This window comes from Suricata suricatta, chromosome 6, assembly GCF_006229205.1.
Source record: "Suricata suricatta isolate VVHF042 chromosome 6, meerkat_22Aug2017_6uvM2_HiC, whole genome shotgun sequence".
NCBI classification, from domain to species: domain Eukaryota; kingdom Metazoa; phylum Chordata; class Mammalia; order Carnivora; family Herpestidae; genus Suricata; species Suricata suricatta.
In genome coordinates, this window is record NC_043705.1 from 97,797,565 (window position 1) to 97,816,045 (window position 18,481).

Here is an 18,481-nt window from a genome sequence, read left to right on the forward strand (position 1 = left end):
TCTGGGTGCATTTCTTAGCAGGCTTTGCCTTGCTGACAATTAACAGGAATTAGCACATGACACTGAATTTCAGAATAGTACCCTTTATTTAGCCCAAAAGAGAATACAGTGTGTGTCCAAATGCATCTCAGCTGACTGAGCACCTTCCAAATAGCATTATCTTGTCTAATTCTCAACAAGATTTATTATGAAAGAAGCATAAAGAGCTTTATCTTCTAATAGAGATAATTATGCAATACTCAATTTTATCTTTAAGAATTGAAAATCACAAAATGTGACCTCTTAAGCACCATACAAATTGCTTATTTTATGTTCTACATATTAGGCTATAACATAGACTCATGCAAAAAGTGTATCTGTTCCTTTTCATGTTTTCTAGTTATGTAATTCATAAGTCCAAGGTTGCTTTTACTATAAATCAAGAAGCTATTTTAGAGATCCTCGTTCTAATTTTTTACAAAATCAGAGTGCTTCAGAGAAGTTCAGAGCACTGACTAAAGTGATCCACTAAAGGAAATTTCATCTATAATTATTTGATATAACTTGAGGATATTAATGTATCTTTTGTTCAAATAGAAGGTTGATTCTATACTTCTCATTCAGATGTCAAGCATATATTGACTTCTGAATAAGATCAGAACTTGTATATTTGTGAAACAAGGAAAGAAGTTTAAATTTTTTGCAGACGGATTATACTTTTCCTATTAAAACTGTTCAATGTTCTTAACGGATAATAAATTGCTAGATGTATTTCTAAATAACCAAATTAGGGTGTATAAATCTCAATAAGGGTGGGAAAAATTCAAGGACTTCAGAGATTGAGTTGTGTATCTTTTCCACAAAAATATACAAATAGGTGCAAAAATCCCATAGGTGTACCTTATTGGATATTCATTCATTCATTCACTGTTTGTGCCCTAAGACTGTGCTAGCTTTCAGGTTGTGGAGGTGATTAATAGTAGGGCACTGTGAACCGATTTTAAAATAAAATGGTAATTATCCTTTCCAATGAATATTTGGTCTTTCATTAAGTCATTCATTCAAATGAGGCTGCAAGAGCAATTACATGGTGCCTGTAGGCTTCTAGTGGATAAAACATGCACAATATATATGTAAATGCTTTATTTGTAACATATAGCTATTTGTAGTTCACAAATTGCATTTGAGTTACACGTTTAATTGTCATAATCTGTGTCGATCAGTTATGTATTGGAAGTCTCATTTATAGTTAATGGAACTTAGGCAAAAAGAAGTTTACATGCTGGAAACAATTGAGAAATACTAAAGCTGAGACTCCAAGACCAGTGCTCACTTAGTAGCAATTCATTGTTTCCCAAAGCTAAGAGCCTGATCTGATGATTTGGTATCCTGGGATTAAAATTCTTATGAAATATTGACTGAGTTAATACTGTTTAGATAGCTGAGAAGCCACACAAATCTTCTCTGTAATGTGACCTCTCCTGGGAAGTCCACCTTGATTAGATAGATTAGGATTCTCATTGACAAACTAAGTAATTATTCTTTACCATCTTTCTTCCTGGGTAAAATATAATAATAAATTTTACCGGGATATGCTCTCTTCACTTCTGTATCTACAGTGCCTACCATGGTGCCTGACACATAGTAAGTGTTCAGTAGGAATGGGCTTAATAAATTAATACTTGCCTGTATGTGAATAGTATTTATTTCTAGGGCGTGGCTGTATGTATTTTCTTTTCTTATGAATGCTAAAGTGTTTGCCTGTCTCCCAAGTCTGTTTGGGTACAAAATAACCACTTTCTTTTCACATTCACAGGATTATACCTTGACAATGTACTTTCAGCAAGCCTGGAGAGATAAGAGACTGTCCTATAATGTAATACCTTTAAACTTGACTCTGGACAATAGAGTGGCAGACCAGCTCTGGGTGCCCGATACCTACTTTCTGAATGATAAGAAGTCATTTGTGCATGGAGTGACTGTCAAGAACCGCATGATCCGCCTGCATCCAGATGGGACTGTTCTTTATGGCCTCAGGTCTGTAGTGTCCATTTCAAAATTGAACTTTTCCTGAATGAAATTGTTATTGATTTTTATTGGAGAGGAATATCGTGCTGTTTTCCTTATTCCTCCTTCAGTTCTGTGATAAGCAGTTAAATCTCCTATCCAGTAGATATCTGAGGGCTTAGGGGAGCCTGTATACAAAGGGACTTAGTCGTAGCTTAGAATAAGTTAGAATGTTAGTTTTCTAACATCAGCTGCTGATCCTAAAGCTGCTTTCTTTAAGGACTAAGGATAAACAATCAAGCTAGCTGGGATATAGGGTTTCATTAAAATGGAAAAAATATGAATCCTGAATTTCATAAATTTCTCCTAAGCTGCGTGAATTGGGTGTGGTTCTTTGATGACAGGAACGCTTTTCGTGCCCTCTCACCTTCCAAGGAGTAATCAGACTTGCAAATAAATAAAGTTGCTGTCTCATGTTTACTAATAATGAACTTTTATGTCAGTAAACAGTGGTGGTGCTCTGCTCTGTAAGTGGGGGTGAATTGCAAACTAAAGTTTCTTCTTTCAAAGTTTATTTTTGTATTAAAAGCAATAAGTGGTTTTCTGAAAGAAAATGGGAGCGAAAAAGGTATCTATCTTACCCTGAAAAATTACATTATTACAATATAAATGATTCCTTTTGCATTATTGGGAAGAAGCTCCAAATTCTGAAATGTTTGATTTTCTCTGATCTATTCTGGTTTACATAATGTGTGGTTGCCTTATTATAATTGTGATGGTAGCAATAATAGTATTATCCATTTATAACGGGTTAATGATCAGATATTGAGTTAACCTACCAATGCTTTCCATGCATTGTCATAGTTAATCCTTACAACAACTTCATGAGTTAGTAACGGTTATGATTTTCATTTTCAAATATTGAGACTGAGGCTGATACAACTTGCCTAAAATCACAAAGATAGTAAGCTGTGGAGATGAGATTTAAACTCAGATCCAAGTTCATAGCCACAGCTCTTAATCACTACATGGGGATGCTCCTCACTTCCACATTTTTCTTATGTGTTATGTTTTGTTTTCATTATCTGGTATATTCAGTGTGCCTGACAGTCACATTGTTTAGGGGCTTTTGAACTAGCTTCTTTGTTGATCATATTTTAGAGAAAATGGCATTTGGCTACCAAGGGAGAGTGGGTAAGGGTGAGACACAAAGGGAGCACGTTTGTACTCTGTGTCAGCCATTAGAGGTAAGAAGATGGACCGGATATGGGCAATGTTCACATGCATGTCAGAAAATAGAGAAACAGCAGAGAGATAAATTGACTGGCAGTGTCTACAAAGATTCCACCAAAATGGTGGACTTAGAACGCGCTAATGTAAAGACCTATGTTAGCAGATACATATTGCTAAATTTACCACTTAGAATGAACTATAAAACATTTGGTGTGGGGTGCTTAAGTGACTCAGTTGGTTAAGCATCCAACTCTTGGTTTCGGCTCAGGTCATGATCTCATGGTTTGCTCCACTGGAGCTCTGTGCTGCCAACGTGGAGACTGCTTGGGATTCTCTCTTTCTCTCTTTCTCTCTCTCTGCTTCACCCCTGTTCATTCTTGTTCTCTCTCTCTCTTTCTCTCTTTCAAAATAAATAAATAAACTTTTAAAAATTAGGTGTTACAAAGACTTTGATGAGAGGGTGACCATGTGGGCTGTGGGGAAGATGGGGGATGAAAAGTTTAATCCTTTTTAAGGATTCACACTTCAGAATCCTGAAGAAGAATGAAGGAGGCATAGAAATAATGTTACCCATCAGCAGTAAATGAGGGGGAGGACTGGCAAGTGGCAAGTTCTGGCAAAGCACCAGACCTAGTGCTGGAGGCATTTGCCCAGCAAATCACTTAATTTGCACAGTAATCATGCAGAAATTACACTGAGCTCTTCCCATTTTCTTGGAACACCCACCTTGAAAACGGAGCAGCACTAACAAAGTATCTACATCATAAATATGCTCAATAAAGGTTGTCAATTAATTCTGAATTCACATATGCAAAGTTGAATGGATAGGAAAATGAACGTTCAAGATGTCATTGCATTGAGAAGGAAAAGAGAGGATCAATATAGATGATAAATAAGGCTTCTTTATATCATTCTATACTCAGACAAAAACATTGATGATTGCTCAGTCTTATTAAGACCAACTCTATGACATTGCTGTAATGCAAACTCACAACAACAGGAAATCGTCATTCTCTTATCCCCTTTTTCAACAAGGGATGTCAAACACATCTAACTTGCATGAAATTAACAACACTAGAGGGAGGAGGCACATGAATTGTAATTGTTCTGTCAGTTAACTTGTATTGTTAATTCTGACTTTGAAATTGATAACAAGTTTTTCAGGAAATTTACAAGTATCCTATTCCAGTGTTTACTGATAAATAATAGAAAGATTTGTTTCATGGCTAAAAGTTTAATGTAGATCACATACTCCCTTCTCAACTCCAGGAGGTTCATTTGCAATATATAAGTAAAAGGAATTCAATTAAAATTACCATGGTAGGGTTGATTCCACTGTATATAGTCACTTTTCCTACTTACCCTAAAACTCCCCTCCCACTGAGATCCATACACATTGTCAGGGGCAAGGGAGATGGAGAGGAGAACATTCAGAGGACCTAAGTAAACTTCATTTGTAGGATTTTCTTTAGTGAAATGTTCAGATATTAAAACATAGAAAGGAGAAAGTAGTATGCAAAAGATTAATGCTTGTTTAATTTTATCATTGGTATATGGGTGTTCATTGTGCTGCTCTTTCAATTTTTCTGTAGGTTTGAAAAATTTTATGATAAAATTTGGGAAAGGAAAAATGTTATGTGTCAGAGACCTAGGAATATCTGGTTCTAATATCCAGGAAATATCATTCAAGATTTTAGTCTGTAGTCAAGAAATTATATTTTGATCTCTTGGAGATGGGGAATCATCTATACATGTTATTGACTTTCAGGAGCTCTGTCTGAAAATGAGATTAGCATATCTCAAAGGTTATGTGGCTCAGAGGATGGAATTGATGACCATAGACAACCAGGTAAATCCATAACCCAGAAAGGAATGGTTAAAACTCTTCTGTTAAAACCTTTATAACCTCCTTATGAAATCAGTTGTCCCATCTGAGCATCCCTTTGCATCTGATTATACACAGCAGAAACTCTGAGTGCACTCAAACTGGTAGGTTGTGTTTGGAGACCAGGAGCTTTGAGGATGGTACTGTTATAGATTAGATTTTAACAGTTCTCATTCTAGTTGGATTTCTGTTTCCCCATCACCAAAAGCACAGCTTAACATCTTAGTCTCCATTATCCCAGTGCTCTTCTGGTCGATAATTATTAGAGGTTGATAAGGTATTACAGGTTCAGAGAACAAAGTTTTAATGCTGACACATAAATGGATATAAGTGGACAATGCAACCAACTTCCTTAACAAAGCATAATGATAATGAAACAAGGTTTTAGTTTGGACTTTTATAACAAATTTTTCTTTGAACCTTGAGTGTCTTATCCGGGTTTTAATTTCCTCATATATAAAACAGAGGGGTAAATCAGATGATATGAGTATGATATGGGTTTTTACAACCTGTCATCCTCTAAGTCAATAATTAATGAATCTAAAGGAATATATAATATAACATCAGGCTAGAATATGAAATATATTTGGAGTAGCATAGTGACTGGTAGATAATAAGTGTTCAGAGCTACTCTTTAGTGAATACATAGGATATCAAAGTAAGGGATAATGAATAAGTAGGGAGATTTGAAGGCTGGGGCAAGGGAGGCTTCGCATATCAAGGCAGTCATTTTATACTATACAATTACACTCCAGTCGTCTTTTCGCAATTCACCGAAGTAGGACATCAGGTCTATGGTGTAGAATGAGAAGAGTGGCAGTGAGCAAGTGGACTGAAGACAATGGGAAAAGCGTAGCCCAGGCAGATCTAGAGTGTAAAAGGAAACCACTAAAAAGATGTCTAGTGGAGCCAGTTAACTCCAGCCTTTGCAATTGGCAGCATGAGATCTGAAGCAAGGAAAATGGATGCCTGGCTTGAGACCCAGATGGCATGGCAGCCTTTAAAAGCTGCCCTGGGGGCACGTGGGTCTTGCAGTTGGTTAAGCATCTGACTTTTGATCTTGGCTTAGGTCATGATTTTGCCATTGGTGAGTTTGAGCCCTGCATCTGGCTCTGCACTGATGATGCAGAGCCTGCTTAGGATTCTGTCTCTCCTTCTCTCTTCCCCTTCCCCACTAGTTTCTCTCTCTCTCTCTCCTCTCTCTCTCAAAATAAACACCAAAAAATGAGTAAATAAAAGCTGCTTTCTAGCCCCAAACCAATGCCTCATTTGTAGCATGCACTCAATAATTTTCATTTAATCAAGTGTTGTGCAGTTTCTTTTAAAAAGTCTTTTTTTTCTTCCCCTGATGTCCTATCATGTGTGTCTATTTTCTCAGCTTATTTAAAGACCTATGCAATACAGGAATGATTAACAAAAGTTATGAATAATGCCTTTTTGAAACTTAAATTTGTAGTTTGTGGCTAAAGAATAATGAAATCTTTGAATATAGATTCTCACCTTCACTCTTGACTGGTTGATAGCTCAATTTCACCAATTTGATTGTAAGATCAAATACCTCTTGTCTTTAACAATGCTATTTAGAGATTTCTGTCAGGAGGTATAGCTAGAGGAGGAAGAATATTTTCTCAGGAGTAAACCAGCTGGATAATTGGTGACAAATGACTTTCCAGTTGATGAGGCAGAAGAATTCCTAGCAATTTACAAAGGAAATATCTCAAACAGATTAACTATATATTATTCTCAAATAAGATTGGCCCAATCAAGTCATTTTCAGAACAGTTCAAGGAAAAATGATATAGAAAATATAGGATTTCTGTTAGGGAATCCAGCAAACCCCTGCCAGGTAAACACTAGGTTTAGTCTGATGTTGGCATTATAAAGAATGTTAGATAGAATTTAGATTGTTATTTATTTACAATAGGTGATATTTGTTGGATTTCAAAAAGTTAACAAATAATTACATTAAGCAGAAAATTAGGAGGCCTTGTCTTGCAATTAATGGTTCTTACAGTTACTCGCGTAAGTGATTACTAAATTTTATTCTAGCTCTCCAAATCCCATATTCCTATGATTTTTCTAATGTATGATATATAATAGGTATGTATATTTCTACCTTTTATGCATATATAAACATTTAACATGATATTTCAGTTTCTTAGCAATTATATTTATCTCCTTGAAAATATCTGATTAAGAAATCAAAACCAAAATCCTTACATTCTGGTATACAAGAAAACCTGAATTATCAAATGATGACATCTGTTTTTAATATATATTTTTATTAAAACTTAAGATCTGAATCCAAATTGGACTGCATATTATTTATGTCATAAGCATTTAATCAAATATTAAAAACTTCAAAAAACATAAGACAAAAGACTTTCTATCAGGAAGTGGTACATATTTATTATTTAAAAATTAGAAAATACAGTTTTGAAAATAAAATTAGTCTTTCTCTAAAATTTTTTTTAATGTTTATTTACTTTTGAGAGAGAGAGACAAAGTTCAAGTGGGGGAGGGGCAGAGAGAGGGAGTCACGGAATCTGAAGCAGGCCCTAGGCTCTGATAGTTGTCCACGCAGAGCCAGATGCAGGGCTCAAACTCACCAACCACGAGATCATTACCATGAAGTTGGATGCTCAATCAACTGAGCCACCCAGGCACCTCAAAATAAAATTACTCTTAATTCTATCATCCAGAGATAAACACTATCTGTACTTTGCTCTGTAGTCTTCTAGATACTTTTCTAGTAAACAAGCTTATAGGAAGTTTTTTATAAAAGCAGATTTACATTTCCATACTATTTTGTGACTTGAAGTTTTTTTTCTGTGACAAAGGATGTATCATAAACATGTTCGCATGTCAATAAGACCCTCCTCACCATCATTCTTTAGCCATTATAGGATATATTTGGGATATATTTCTTTATTTCATATAGGATACAGTTTATGGTTTGGGTATAAGGTGAAACGTGGTTGTTGCTATGAAATTCAGGACTACTGTTTAAAATTTACTTAATATTTTAGTACAGGCAAAGCCATTTGTGGCACAATTTATAGTCTTATAGTTGTGCTACGAATTGTAATTTGCAGTCTTATTGGTTAAATAGATGGCTCTGAAGATGTACTGATGCTGATTTTATTGGGCCAGTTCTTATGGAAAGAATGGCTTAGTCTTTCCATAATGGCTGACCCATCTAAAAATAGCTGTTTGTCTTTTGGTGTGAGGGGGAGGCCTTGACTTCATATGTCTGTACACCTCCCATATTAAACATTAGATCAGAATCATGTCACTTCTGATTAAAGGTTCACATTCTTAAAGAAAATTTCAGCAGGAAGCAGAAGGCGATTCAACCACCTCCTGCTATGTATGTTCTGTCATTGGGAAAAGGGCAAAGGATAATGTTAGCTTGTAATGAATTTAGACAGGCAAGATTTTATTAATTTAGTCTTCTTCCCACATTTCTAAAGTTTTACCACAGGATATTAAACAAGCAAATAATCACGTAGCTATCCCTCACTGAATCATAGCCTATCAAATATTAAAATATCAAGTTTTACTCAGATTTCCTAAATGTTTTCATTCATTTTCATAGAAATAGTGATTGCATTTAGTCAAGCAGAAAAACTGAAATTTTATTAAGAATATCAGTCCTCATGGCCAGAGTGTGACACACTGCTCTCTAGATTTTCTCATCCTCATAAGAAGAAAAAATCATCTTTATCTTCATCCTCTAACTCTGTGGGGGGGTGGGGGGAATGCATGTAATCATAGAATATATCCACTCAAAAGAGCTATAAATAATTTTTAAATGATTATTTACTTATTTTGAGGGAGAGAGGGAGAGACATAGAGAGAGCAAGCAGGAGAAGGGCAAAGAGACTGTGGGAGGGGAGAGAGAATCCTGAGCAAGCTCTTTGCTGTCCGCACAGAGCGTGATACTGGGCTCAATTTCATGATTTGTGAGATCATGACCTGAACTGAAATCAAGAGTCGAATGCTTAACCGACTGAGCCACCCAAATGCCCTGAGCTGTAAACAATTTTTAAGGGATTTCTTGCTCCTCATTTTCCCTATTTAGAAATAATAGCTGATATCTTCAAGTTCACCTCCTTTTTTTATGAACGAGAAGAGGGAAGTTCAGAGATGGAAGGGACTATGTCTAGATTCACACAGTTAATGGCAAAGCACAGAGTAGACACCAGACTCCTAACTGCTAATCCAGTGCTAGTTATTACTGCTGCTGCTGCTTCTGGAGTCATTTGGTTGTTTGGAGTCATCATTTTCTGACTTAACATCAGCAAGTAAGTCAACTTCAAATTGAAAAGAATAGAATCAGGATCACACCATTCTTTGGACTTGCGACATGGAAGCAGTGTGTATTTAGCAGCCCTAAGAAATAATCTGGGACTCTGTGTTGCCACATTTTGCTGGACTTTTAGATAAAACATTTAAAGAGGAAAGAAAGTCTGCTCACTATCTTCTTCTTAACTGTTACTGATTCCTAATGTTCCAGTAGTCAGTGGGTCTCATTCACTGCCAGCTATATGGATCCCTAGTTGTCCTCATGTCCTTCATGTCCACTGATTTCAGTCAAATGACAGTTGTAGAGGTGGCAGCATTGAAACCAAAGATGTGAAATAACTGCTAGAGAAAACAATGACCAGAGAATCCAGGGATTTCAAAGCAGGGCAAAATCCAGCCCCACACATCTTGTATTGAAGCCACAGGAGTGCCATTGAACTGGGCCTGTCTGCAAAGGAAAGAAGCATTAAAACCATTGGGTCCACAGTATTCACAGGCTCATGAATGTATCTATATACAGCATTGCTATATATAGCACATTGTAAGATAGTACTTGCATATTCCCGATTTCACTGGGAGTGAACTCTCTGGGACACAAGAATACTCTCAGCATGGAAAGAAGCCAGTTCTTCACTTTTTAATTTAATGTAACTTAATTTAATCTAATTATCTAACTCAACTTATTTTATTTTTTTATTTAATTTATTTTAATTTTATTTTAAACAAAGTATTTCCTAGTGGATGATTGAAATTATAGCTGTTACATATATGTTTGTATACAGGTGTTTATGTACATTTATAGGTATAATAATGCACATGTATCAGCTCATAGGTATATATGTATGTGTACATATATATCATAACAACAGGATTTTTTCTTCTATTTGTCATATGTTAGAACTGAAGAACAGAAGGGACTTCCATAATTCTAACCTTCAAGCAGTTCAGGTTGTCCTCAGCATCAAAGTCTTCTCTAATTACGTTTGGAGTAACTTTGGTAACACTCTGATTTCATGAAATCAGTGAATTGTGTTGGCAGCATCTACTGGCAACTTGCTTGGCAAATAAACAAAATACAGTTAGACTAGATAGTCTTTGTAAGGAGTTAACTCATGTCAGATTTTTAACTAGGCAAAGACTTCTCAAGTCAAATATAAATGAGCACCTGTTTAATTACTACTAATGGTAGTAGTAGTGGTAGTAGGAATATAGTAGCAATGTGTGTCAAGTGCTTTCTGTATGTCATACCCTGAACTATCTGCATTAAACAATGCTGTGAAGGAGGCTACTGTCATTTCCATTTTATAGTTGAGAATATTGAAGCTTTGGGAAAGTAAATATCTTTCTGGTTAGTTTGAGGCTCAGAACTGAACTCAAAGCCCATGATCTTGGTCACTTCCTCAGACTCTGCAAGAAAACTAGTATCTGTCCAGGTAGATGGATGCAAAAGACTCTTAGGAAAACAGATACTGAAAAATTGTTTCTTTTATGTTTTATTCATTTATTTATTTATTTATTTTTCTTTTATAGTTTATTGTAAAGTTAGTTTACATATAACACCCAGTGCTCATCCCAACAAACGCCCTCCTTCATGCTCATTACCCCTTTTCCCTTCTCCCCCAGCCCCGTAAACTCTCAGTTTGTTCTCAGTATTTAAGTCTTTTGTGGTTTGCCTCCCTACCTCTCCTTAACTATTTATCCCCCTTTCCTTCTCCCGTGGTCCTCTTTTAAGTTTCTCCTGTTTCATATATGAATGAAAACATAAGTCTCTTCCTGACTTATTTTCACTTACCATAACACCTTCAAGTTCCATCCACATTGCTACAAATGGCCAGATTTCATTCTTTCTCATTGCCATGTAGTATTCCATTGTATCTGAAAATCCTGAGGGAAGAAGAATGGAAGTCCAAATTTCCAAGGCTCCTACAAGGAGCTTACCCCTAGTGAGACTGTCCTAGATGTCATTCATAAATAAATGAATATGACTTTCTCAGTCTTAAATAGGCTCCACAATGGGGATTTGTGCATTGTTTTGGGCTACCCTGTAGCCCTTTTCATACATACAGCACATGTAGTATATCCCTCTGGAATAATTTAATATCATCACCCCTACTCTCATCCTTTATCCTTGGAGGATTTTCTACTGTATAATTTAGCTGCAAAAAGTTATTTTTGTTTCATGTTTTTGAATCCTCAAGTTCAAGGAAAGACAATATGTACTACAGTTTGAATTTGGGATATAGGGATCTTGAAATTCTCTTCTTTTTCAGAATGATACAGCAATATTGTGGAGTTTGGTTGCAGACCAAGTAAAAAGCAGTCACTTCAAGATTAGGCTAAATCTCAATTAGCCAAACATATAATACCTTACTAGAAGTGGGGAGACCACCTAGCTTTAGTGGCTCCTAGAGGCTCTGAAAGCCACTCTAGTGTTATTCTGTCCTGCTTTTCTGCTGGATTGAAGAAGCTGAATTGTTCATAATCTGGGAAGTGATTACCCCAGTAACCTGTACACTTTCATGTCAAGGATTCACAGATGTCATTCTTACACTCAGATCCTTGACCCTAACTCTACCATCAATACTCATCCTGGAAGGGAGAGCAGAGAAAATACTAAGCTTAGTCATACCTCTGACTTTCAGACAACTAGAAAAGTATATTTGTCTATAAGACTATTGAGGAAGGTCCCAGGTACATTGAAGAAAATCTGTATTTGTTTTGTGGCATAAGTAAAACAGATTTATTTCACTGAGGTATTTTTCAGCCTATTCCTCATGGAGAGGAAAAAAAATAATAAAGCTATGTAGCCTGAGGATATCACGTCAGTATTTTGTTAAAGTACTTTGGGTTAATGACAATTTTAATGCCTCAGTTTGCTAAATGGCTAGTCAGAGAGAATTTCTAGCATATCCCTACCTTTTTATTCTGGAAGTCACAAATAAAACAAGCCTTCTCTTTGGAGACCAAACCAGTGTAATAGCTTAAAGACTCAAGTCACAGTCACCATATTAAGAAATGCTCAAGCTCTTTCACTTCTCAGAAGCCGCCCATTATCTGCACTCTTATGGACAGAATAAAAGGCAACACAATGCTAACTGGCCATAAATCCTTAGAGGAAGATATCAATTCCATGTTGGATTGTTCTCACTGGCCATAATAGAGAAAATAAGTAGACCTTTTATTTTAGCATCGGTAATAGTCTGACAACGAAGGGAAACTGAAAAAAATCAGAATAAAGACCAATACTTCTGGCATCAAAATGCCAGGAGACATTTTCTATCACTGCATAGTGAGGCCACAGCACACAGGAAAAACAGTGTTGCCAAGGATCAAATTAGCTGTGCTTCATCTTTCTGACATTCAGCTCCCTTATCAGAGATACAGGGCTTTAGGGTACCCACCTTATAGGATTACTGGGGAGATTAAGTGAACAAATATTTGTAAAGCATTTAGTAGAGTCCTCAGCACACACTAACTTCTTTGTAAAGATTAATTGCCATTTGACCTATCCTACTATTTTCTGTCTTGATTAATACCCGATGATATTTGGCAAGAAGGAATGGTGGTGTTAAATCCTTATTAGGTTCCAACACTGTGCTAGGTACTGAGGAACTGTCATATGAAGACACACGAGACAACCAAAAATTGAGTCTCAAAACAGAGGTTAGTGGGATGAGAAAACGTACTAGTGAGATGAAGAGCAAAGTAGGATAGGATAGTAAAAGAGGGCCAGGTCCTGGAGTTTGTTTTTTTATATAGATTTTGTGGCTTTTTAAAAATTACCTAACAACTTTAAATTGAAAATCATATCATTTAACTCACAGGAATATAATCAGAATTAAATAATGTAACTTAGGTAAAATAGCCAGCACACGGTAGGTGGATAATAAATAATCACCGTGGTCTTCTTTATTGCTGTAGTTACCAAGATAACTATAACCATCAAAATCAATTAAGCACATGCTGTATATCATATACTGTGCATATGTTGTGCCTTCTAACCCTCAAATAATCTCATCTGGCAGATGTTCATATAATTCCATTTTTGTAGGAGAGGAAACTGAGGCCTACACAAATCCAGTAACTTGTTTGAAGCAGCACAACTTCAAGTGTCAAGTCTGGGAATAGAATTTAAGCTGTTTGACTCTAGAGTTTATGCCCTTCATGTCCTAACAGGTTTAATGCAAGCAATGGCCCAGTGCATGGCCTAGGAGGTAGCAGAGCTGACACAGATTTACTCAGAATTTTCATTAGAATAATAGCTGATTGCTGTTATTCACTGTGACTACCTAATGTTAGGAATGTCTGTGTAGTGAACCCAAAGGAAGCATGAGAAGATACTAGTGTTTTAATTTGTGTTTAATGAAACAAGGCCATTGTAGTCAAGTGAATTTCTGAACCTTAGTTCATTTATGCATTGATCCACCCAATCAGCTGTCAAGCAAGCACTTCTTATTGCTCTAGGTGGGGAGTGGGTGCCCGAGTGAATAAGCCAGACATTGTCCCTAACTCTAGAAACTTCACTTAATAAAGGAAATACATAAACCACCAGCAAAAAAAGAGGATACTTAATAATAAACAGGAGGCTTGCAAACTGATAAATTCCATGAAGAAAATTAAACAGAATGATCTGATAAAGAGTGATGGCTAACTTGGATGTAAATTTAAAAAATAAAAAAATAAGAGTGGTGGAGCAGATGGGTGGAGTACTATCTGAGGAGTGACATCTGAATCAAGATGTTATTTATGAAGACCAACAGACAGATATCTGAGGAACGCGTGCGCCAGTTAGAACAAAAGCACAATGGTCCTAAGGACAGAACACACTTACATGCTCACAGGAAGAAAATTAAATAATGCTTCTTTACCCTAAATTTCTGTTTCCTTTCTATCACATTTCTGCATTTTGTGTGCTTTACAACTAAATGCATTTTTCATAAACACTATACTAATAGTAAACAGTTAAATAAATTAAAAAAAAACAGTAAAATAGTGTTTATTGTTAACACTGTTCTTATTGGCCTTGTTCTACTAAATGATAATCTTCATGAGAGCAGACACCTCTATTTATTTCCTTTCTGTTATCCCAGAGCCTTAAACAATGCCCATCTCAGAAGAATCAGGGCAAAACAATTTGTTGAATGAATGTCTGCAAGAATGAATAAGTAATAAGAGTATCTCCACAGCACTTCCTGTCTTATCAATGTAACTACCTGACTCTGTATATCAGTTAGAAGGGATCTGTGGTCTCTGGGGGCTTATTTCAAACTGATTTATCATTCAGTCTCAATGCAAGCAACTCAGGCAAAATCACATCTAATGTTTTTAAAGAATGGATTTGCATTCTGTGGTAAATTAAGCAAGAGAAGCATAAAATCTGATCGGTATCATGGAGAACCCAATTATCAAAGATTATTATGTTTTAATGAGGTGAAAAATTTGATTGTCCTACCTAGTAGATACCGTATGCATTCCTCTTTATTAGTGGAAAGAACTACATTAGCAGTGAGATGGTACTTGAGGTGACATCAGTTTTGACAGATGATAAGAGGATGATTCTGAAAACAAAGACAGGACCAGCATTTGTCATGAATTCAGTTTCCCAAGTTTCTATGACTGTATAGAAATTTCCATTGGTGTGGTATTTTCTCATGTTACTTTATTATTTGCAGTCCCTGTGGTATCTTAAAAGGTACACAGAGATGTGAGGGTGAAGAGAATTGTATAAATGTGGAATTTAGATGACCCATATTAGCCTTCTACCACAGAATGAGTCAGTGAGAAAACACTTTCTAATGAGAACTAGTGCTTTTCAGACACATACCTCGAAAAATTCATTATGGCTGAGTTCAAGGGAGATGTTCTTTTTTATTTATGATTATCAAATATTTTACTATTAAAATATGTATACTTTCTCATTGATTGCAGAACAGAAATATCTCTTTGTTTAGCATAGAACCTGTCATTATATTATTTGAACTACTTGTTTGTATTTCAGGGTGTGTGTGCATATGTGTGTGCACATGTAAGTTTTCTCTGTGATAGGAGGCAAGGCAGGAAGTGGGAGGAGTGAAGGCTGACTTCCATGTGGAGAAAAGGAGCATTTATGTTACTCAGAACAATGTTTTCTCCAAATCATAAGTATGTTAGCCCTTTTGGCTAGAATCCATGGTTGAATTTTTGCTGTGGGAAGTTAGATATTTGGGAGACAAAGGTCAGTCTTCTGCCCATGTAAAAGAGGTTTATGGTGTGATAATGAGAAACATTGCACCCCACCCCCAACTAACTATTTCTTAGCCCACTTAGTATGTGACAACATTGTATATATCACTGCTTCACTAACATTATTCACTAATGGTTAGTTCATGGATCCTTGTTAAATTACTTAATCTCTACACAATCAATTATCACCAAGTGATGAGGGGATCTTTATTTGGTGGAGAGTGGAGTTATTCTCAAGGACGAAAAGTCTGCGTCAACTGCATGGGTGGCCAAGGACTGGAAAAGGATGCACACTGAAAGAACAGAGGGGGAAATCAACACAGGAATGAAAATGCATTTATAAATTCTAGGCATAAGGCAAGTAGTATTTTATTCTGAGAAGCCAAGTTCCAAATAATATGAATTACCAGACATTCCAATTTGAGAACACTTAGGATTCTGGAATCACCTCTGAGGCCGAATCTGTGTCATTGGCTATGTTTTAGAGTTTGTTTGGTTGTTTTTTAATGCTTATTTACTTTTGAGGAAGAGAGAGACAGAATATGAGCAGAGGAGGGCAGAAAGAGAGAAAGAAGGGGACACATGAATCTGAAACAGGCTCAAGGCTCTGAGCTGTCAGCACAGAGCCCAACACGGGGCCGCCACTCAAAAACCATGAGGTCATGAGCTGAGCCAGAGTTGGAAGTTTGAATGAGCCACACAGGCACCCCAGATAGCTTTTAGTTTTAGTGTTTATTTTGTTATTCAAATCTCAGACATATAGACGAGGAAGAGGCTATATTCCAGAGTTGTTTTTTTTTTAATTTGTGATTTTGTTCTTTTTGATTGATGCTCAGGCTTCTGTTTCCTCCAACATGAGTGGGATGCTTGGCTCAATTTCATCTTTGTCGTATTTTAAAAATTGTGTAAAATCAAATTACTATTCTTTAGTGACAACTTTCTTTCATTTCAGAAAGCTTTCTGTACTTGCAAGTCTTCGGTTTTCATGAGCATGGATAGAAAAAAGTGTAAAATTTCCATAGATCATTAGTGTAGTTGCTGACCGCTACAATTTGGTAGGGTTTGAGGGACAGGGCAAGGTTTAACTCCATATTTCAGGTGCTGTCAGCTGTTGCACACACAATTTTGTTCGGAAGAATGTCAAGGTATGGGCTTACTTATGCAGACAACATTCGGTGCAAACTAGACACTAAAAGTGAACTTATTTCTTATGTGAGCCATGACCTTTTTGTGCTTTAAAATGCAGTTTCCAATTCCTCATTTATGTCCTCCACTGCTCTGTGTTAAATGGAACTGACTGAATCAGGAGGGATTTAGGGACACCAGAATTTTTTACTTCTCTGGATAGCACCATCTGCATGAACAGATGGGGAAACATGTCATGGGGCTAGAGGGAGACTCCAAATCAAAAAAAGAGGAGAAAAACAAAAAAGAAGTGCAATGGCAGGGTAGAGCAGATGACTGCCAGTGGCTGAGAATTCTTTGCAATCTGACCCAGGTAATGGTCCCTGAATAGCTGCTACCCATGGAATCCAAAAGTCTCCCAGAACAGTGATGCTCTCTGCATGTGCTGTGGGCAGATCACTCCACACTGGGAAGGAGCATACACATCCATTTCTCTCTGCAGATAGGAAGAGATCTCTGGTTCTATTAGTTAAAATTCCCCATAGCAGATAGCAAGGTTTTGATTTTATTCAACTTTCCTTGTGGCAACTGACCATGTGCTGGTGGGAGAAGATTCTACACAAGACTAGATATATCATTTTAAATACCTTCCCAAAATTGATGCAATGGCTACACTCTTGTTTATGACATTTTATTTATTTCCATTTCTTTTCATTCATTTATTGCTCATTCAAGCATTCATTTTATTCACATTTATTTAGTAGTTATGTTGTGCCAGGCACACTATACCAAATGCTTTATGGACTTTAACAGTAAGAAGTACGTATTTTTACACAAGATAAAAATGAAGCTCAAAAAAGTTAACTAATGTGTTTAACATCACACAGCTGGTGATTGCAAGGCTGAGTATTGGATCTAAGTGTATCTGACTCACAAAATTCAAACAGTTACTCTGTATTGCCTTTTTACCTTTCTCTGGACACATAGGTTAGTACAACTGACAACAATTAGTCTTCATATTTGAAAATACATAACCTATGAATGATATGCTTTCCTAGCTATCGTTCATACATTATAGAAAAAATCTTGTAAATTTAAATTCCAGCCACATATTTTGTAGATAAAAGATTTTGTTCATAGATTATTCAGTTTAAAACCTCGCTGTTTTATATCTTCCATGTCTACAGGACGTATGGGCTGATAGGATTTACAGCATGACCGTTGGCATTCTTGTAAAGTCATGTGTCTATAAAATAATGAGGCACTGGAGGTTTGAAAAATTGTTGTGTCCTCTGCCTGGCATATTACATATATTTATTCAAGAAATGTAATTTCTCTCTCTCTGTCTCTCTGCTTTCCTTTTTTAGTAAGACTAAGAGTTTGTCTTCCAGTTATCTAAATAATAAATGTTAGTTATAGATTACTTGAAAATAAAGTATTTTAAAAGTATCAAATTTTAAAGGAAAAAAAATACCTTCAGAGAGACCTATCATTGTCAGATTAGGTAGAGTTCCCATCTGTATTCTTTGAATGTTTTTTCATATAACACTGTGATTATAGTATATGCCTGCTTCATAAGTTTTTTTACTCACTTAATATTATTCCTTCATTTTTCTGTAGTATGATTTTGAAACTACTTAATCTGTTATATTTGCAGATGATGCTATATGTTGCCAATCCTCTACTTCAGCATACTTAAGTAGGTTTCAACTTTTAACTACA

General features: G+C 36.1%; 1 protein-coding gene across 2 annotated transcripts in view; it reads left to right on the forward strand.

Annotated features, from left to right (window-relative positions):
* GABRB2 (gamma-aminobutyric acid type A receptor beta2 subunit) overlaps nucleotides 1–18,481 on the forward strand; it is a 238,096-nt gene that overhangs the window by 76,674 nt on the left and 142,941 nt on the right. For both annotated transcript variants that reach the window (XM_029942911.1, XM_029942910.1), the window contains exon 5: nucleotides 1,796–2,016. In XM_029942911.1, coding sequence (XP_029798771.1) covers nucleotides 1,796–2,016 — 221 coding nt within the window. The remainder of the gene's footprint in view (nucleotides 1–1,795; nucleotides 2,017–18,481) is intronic.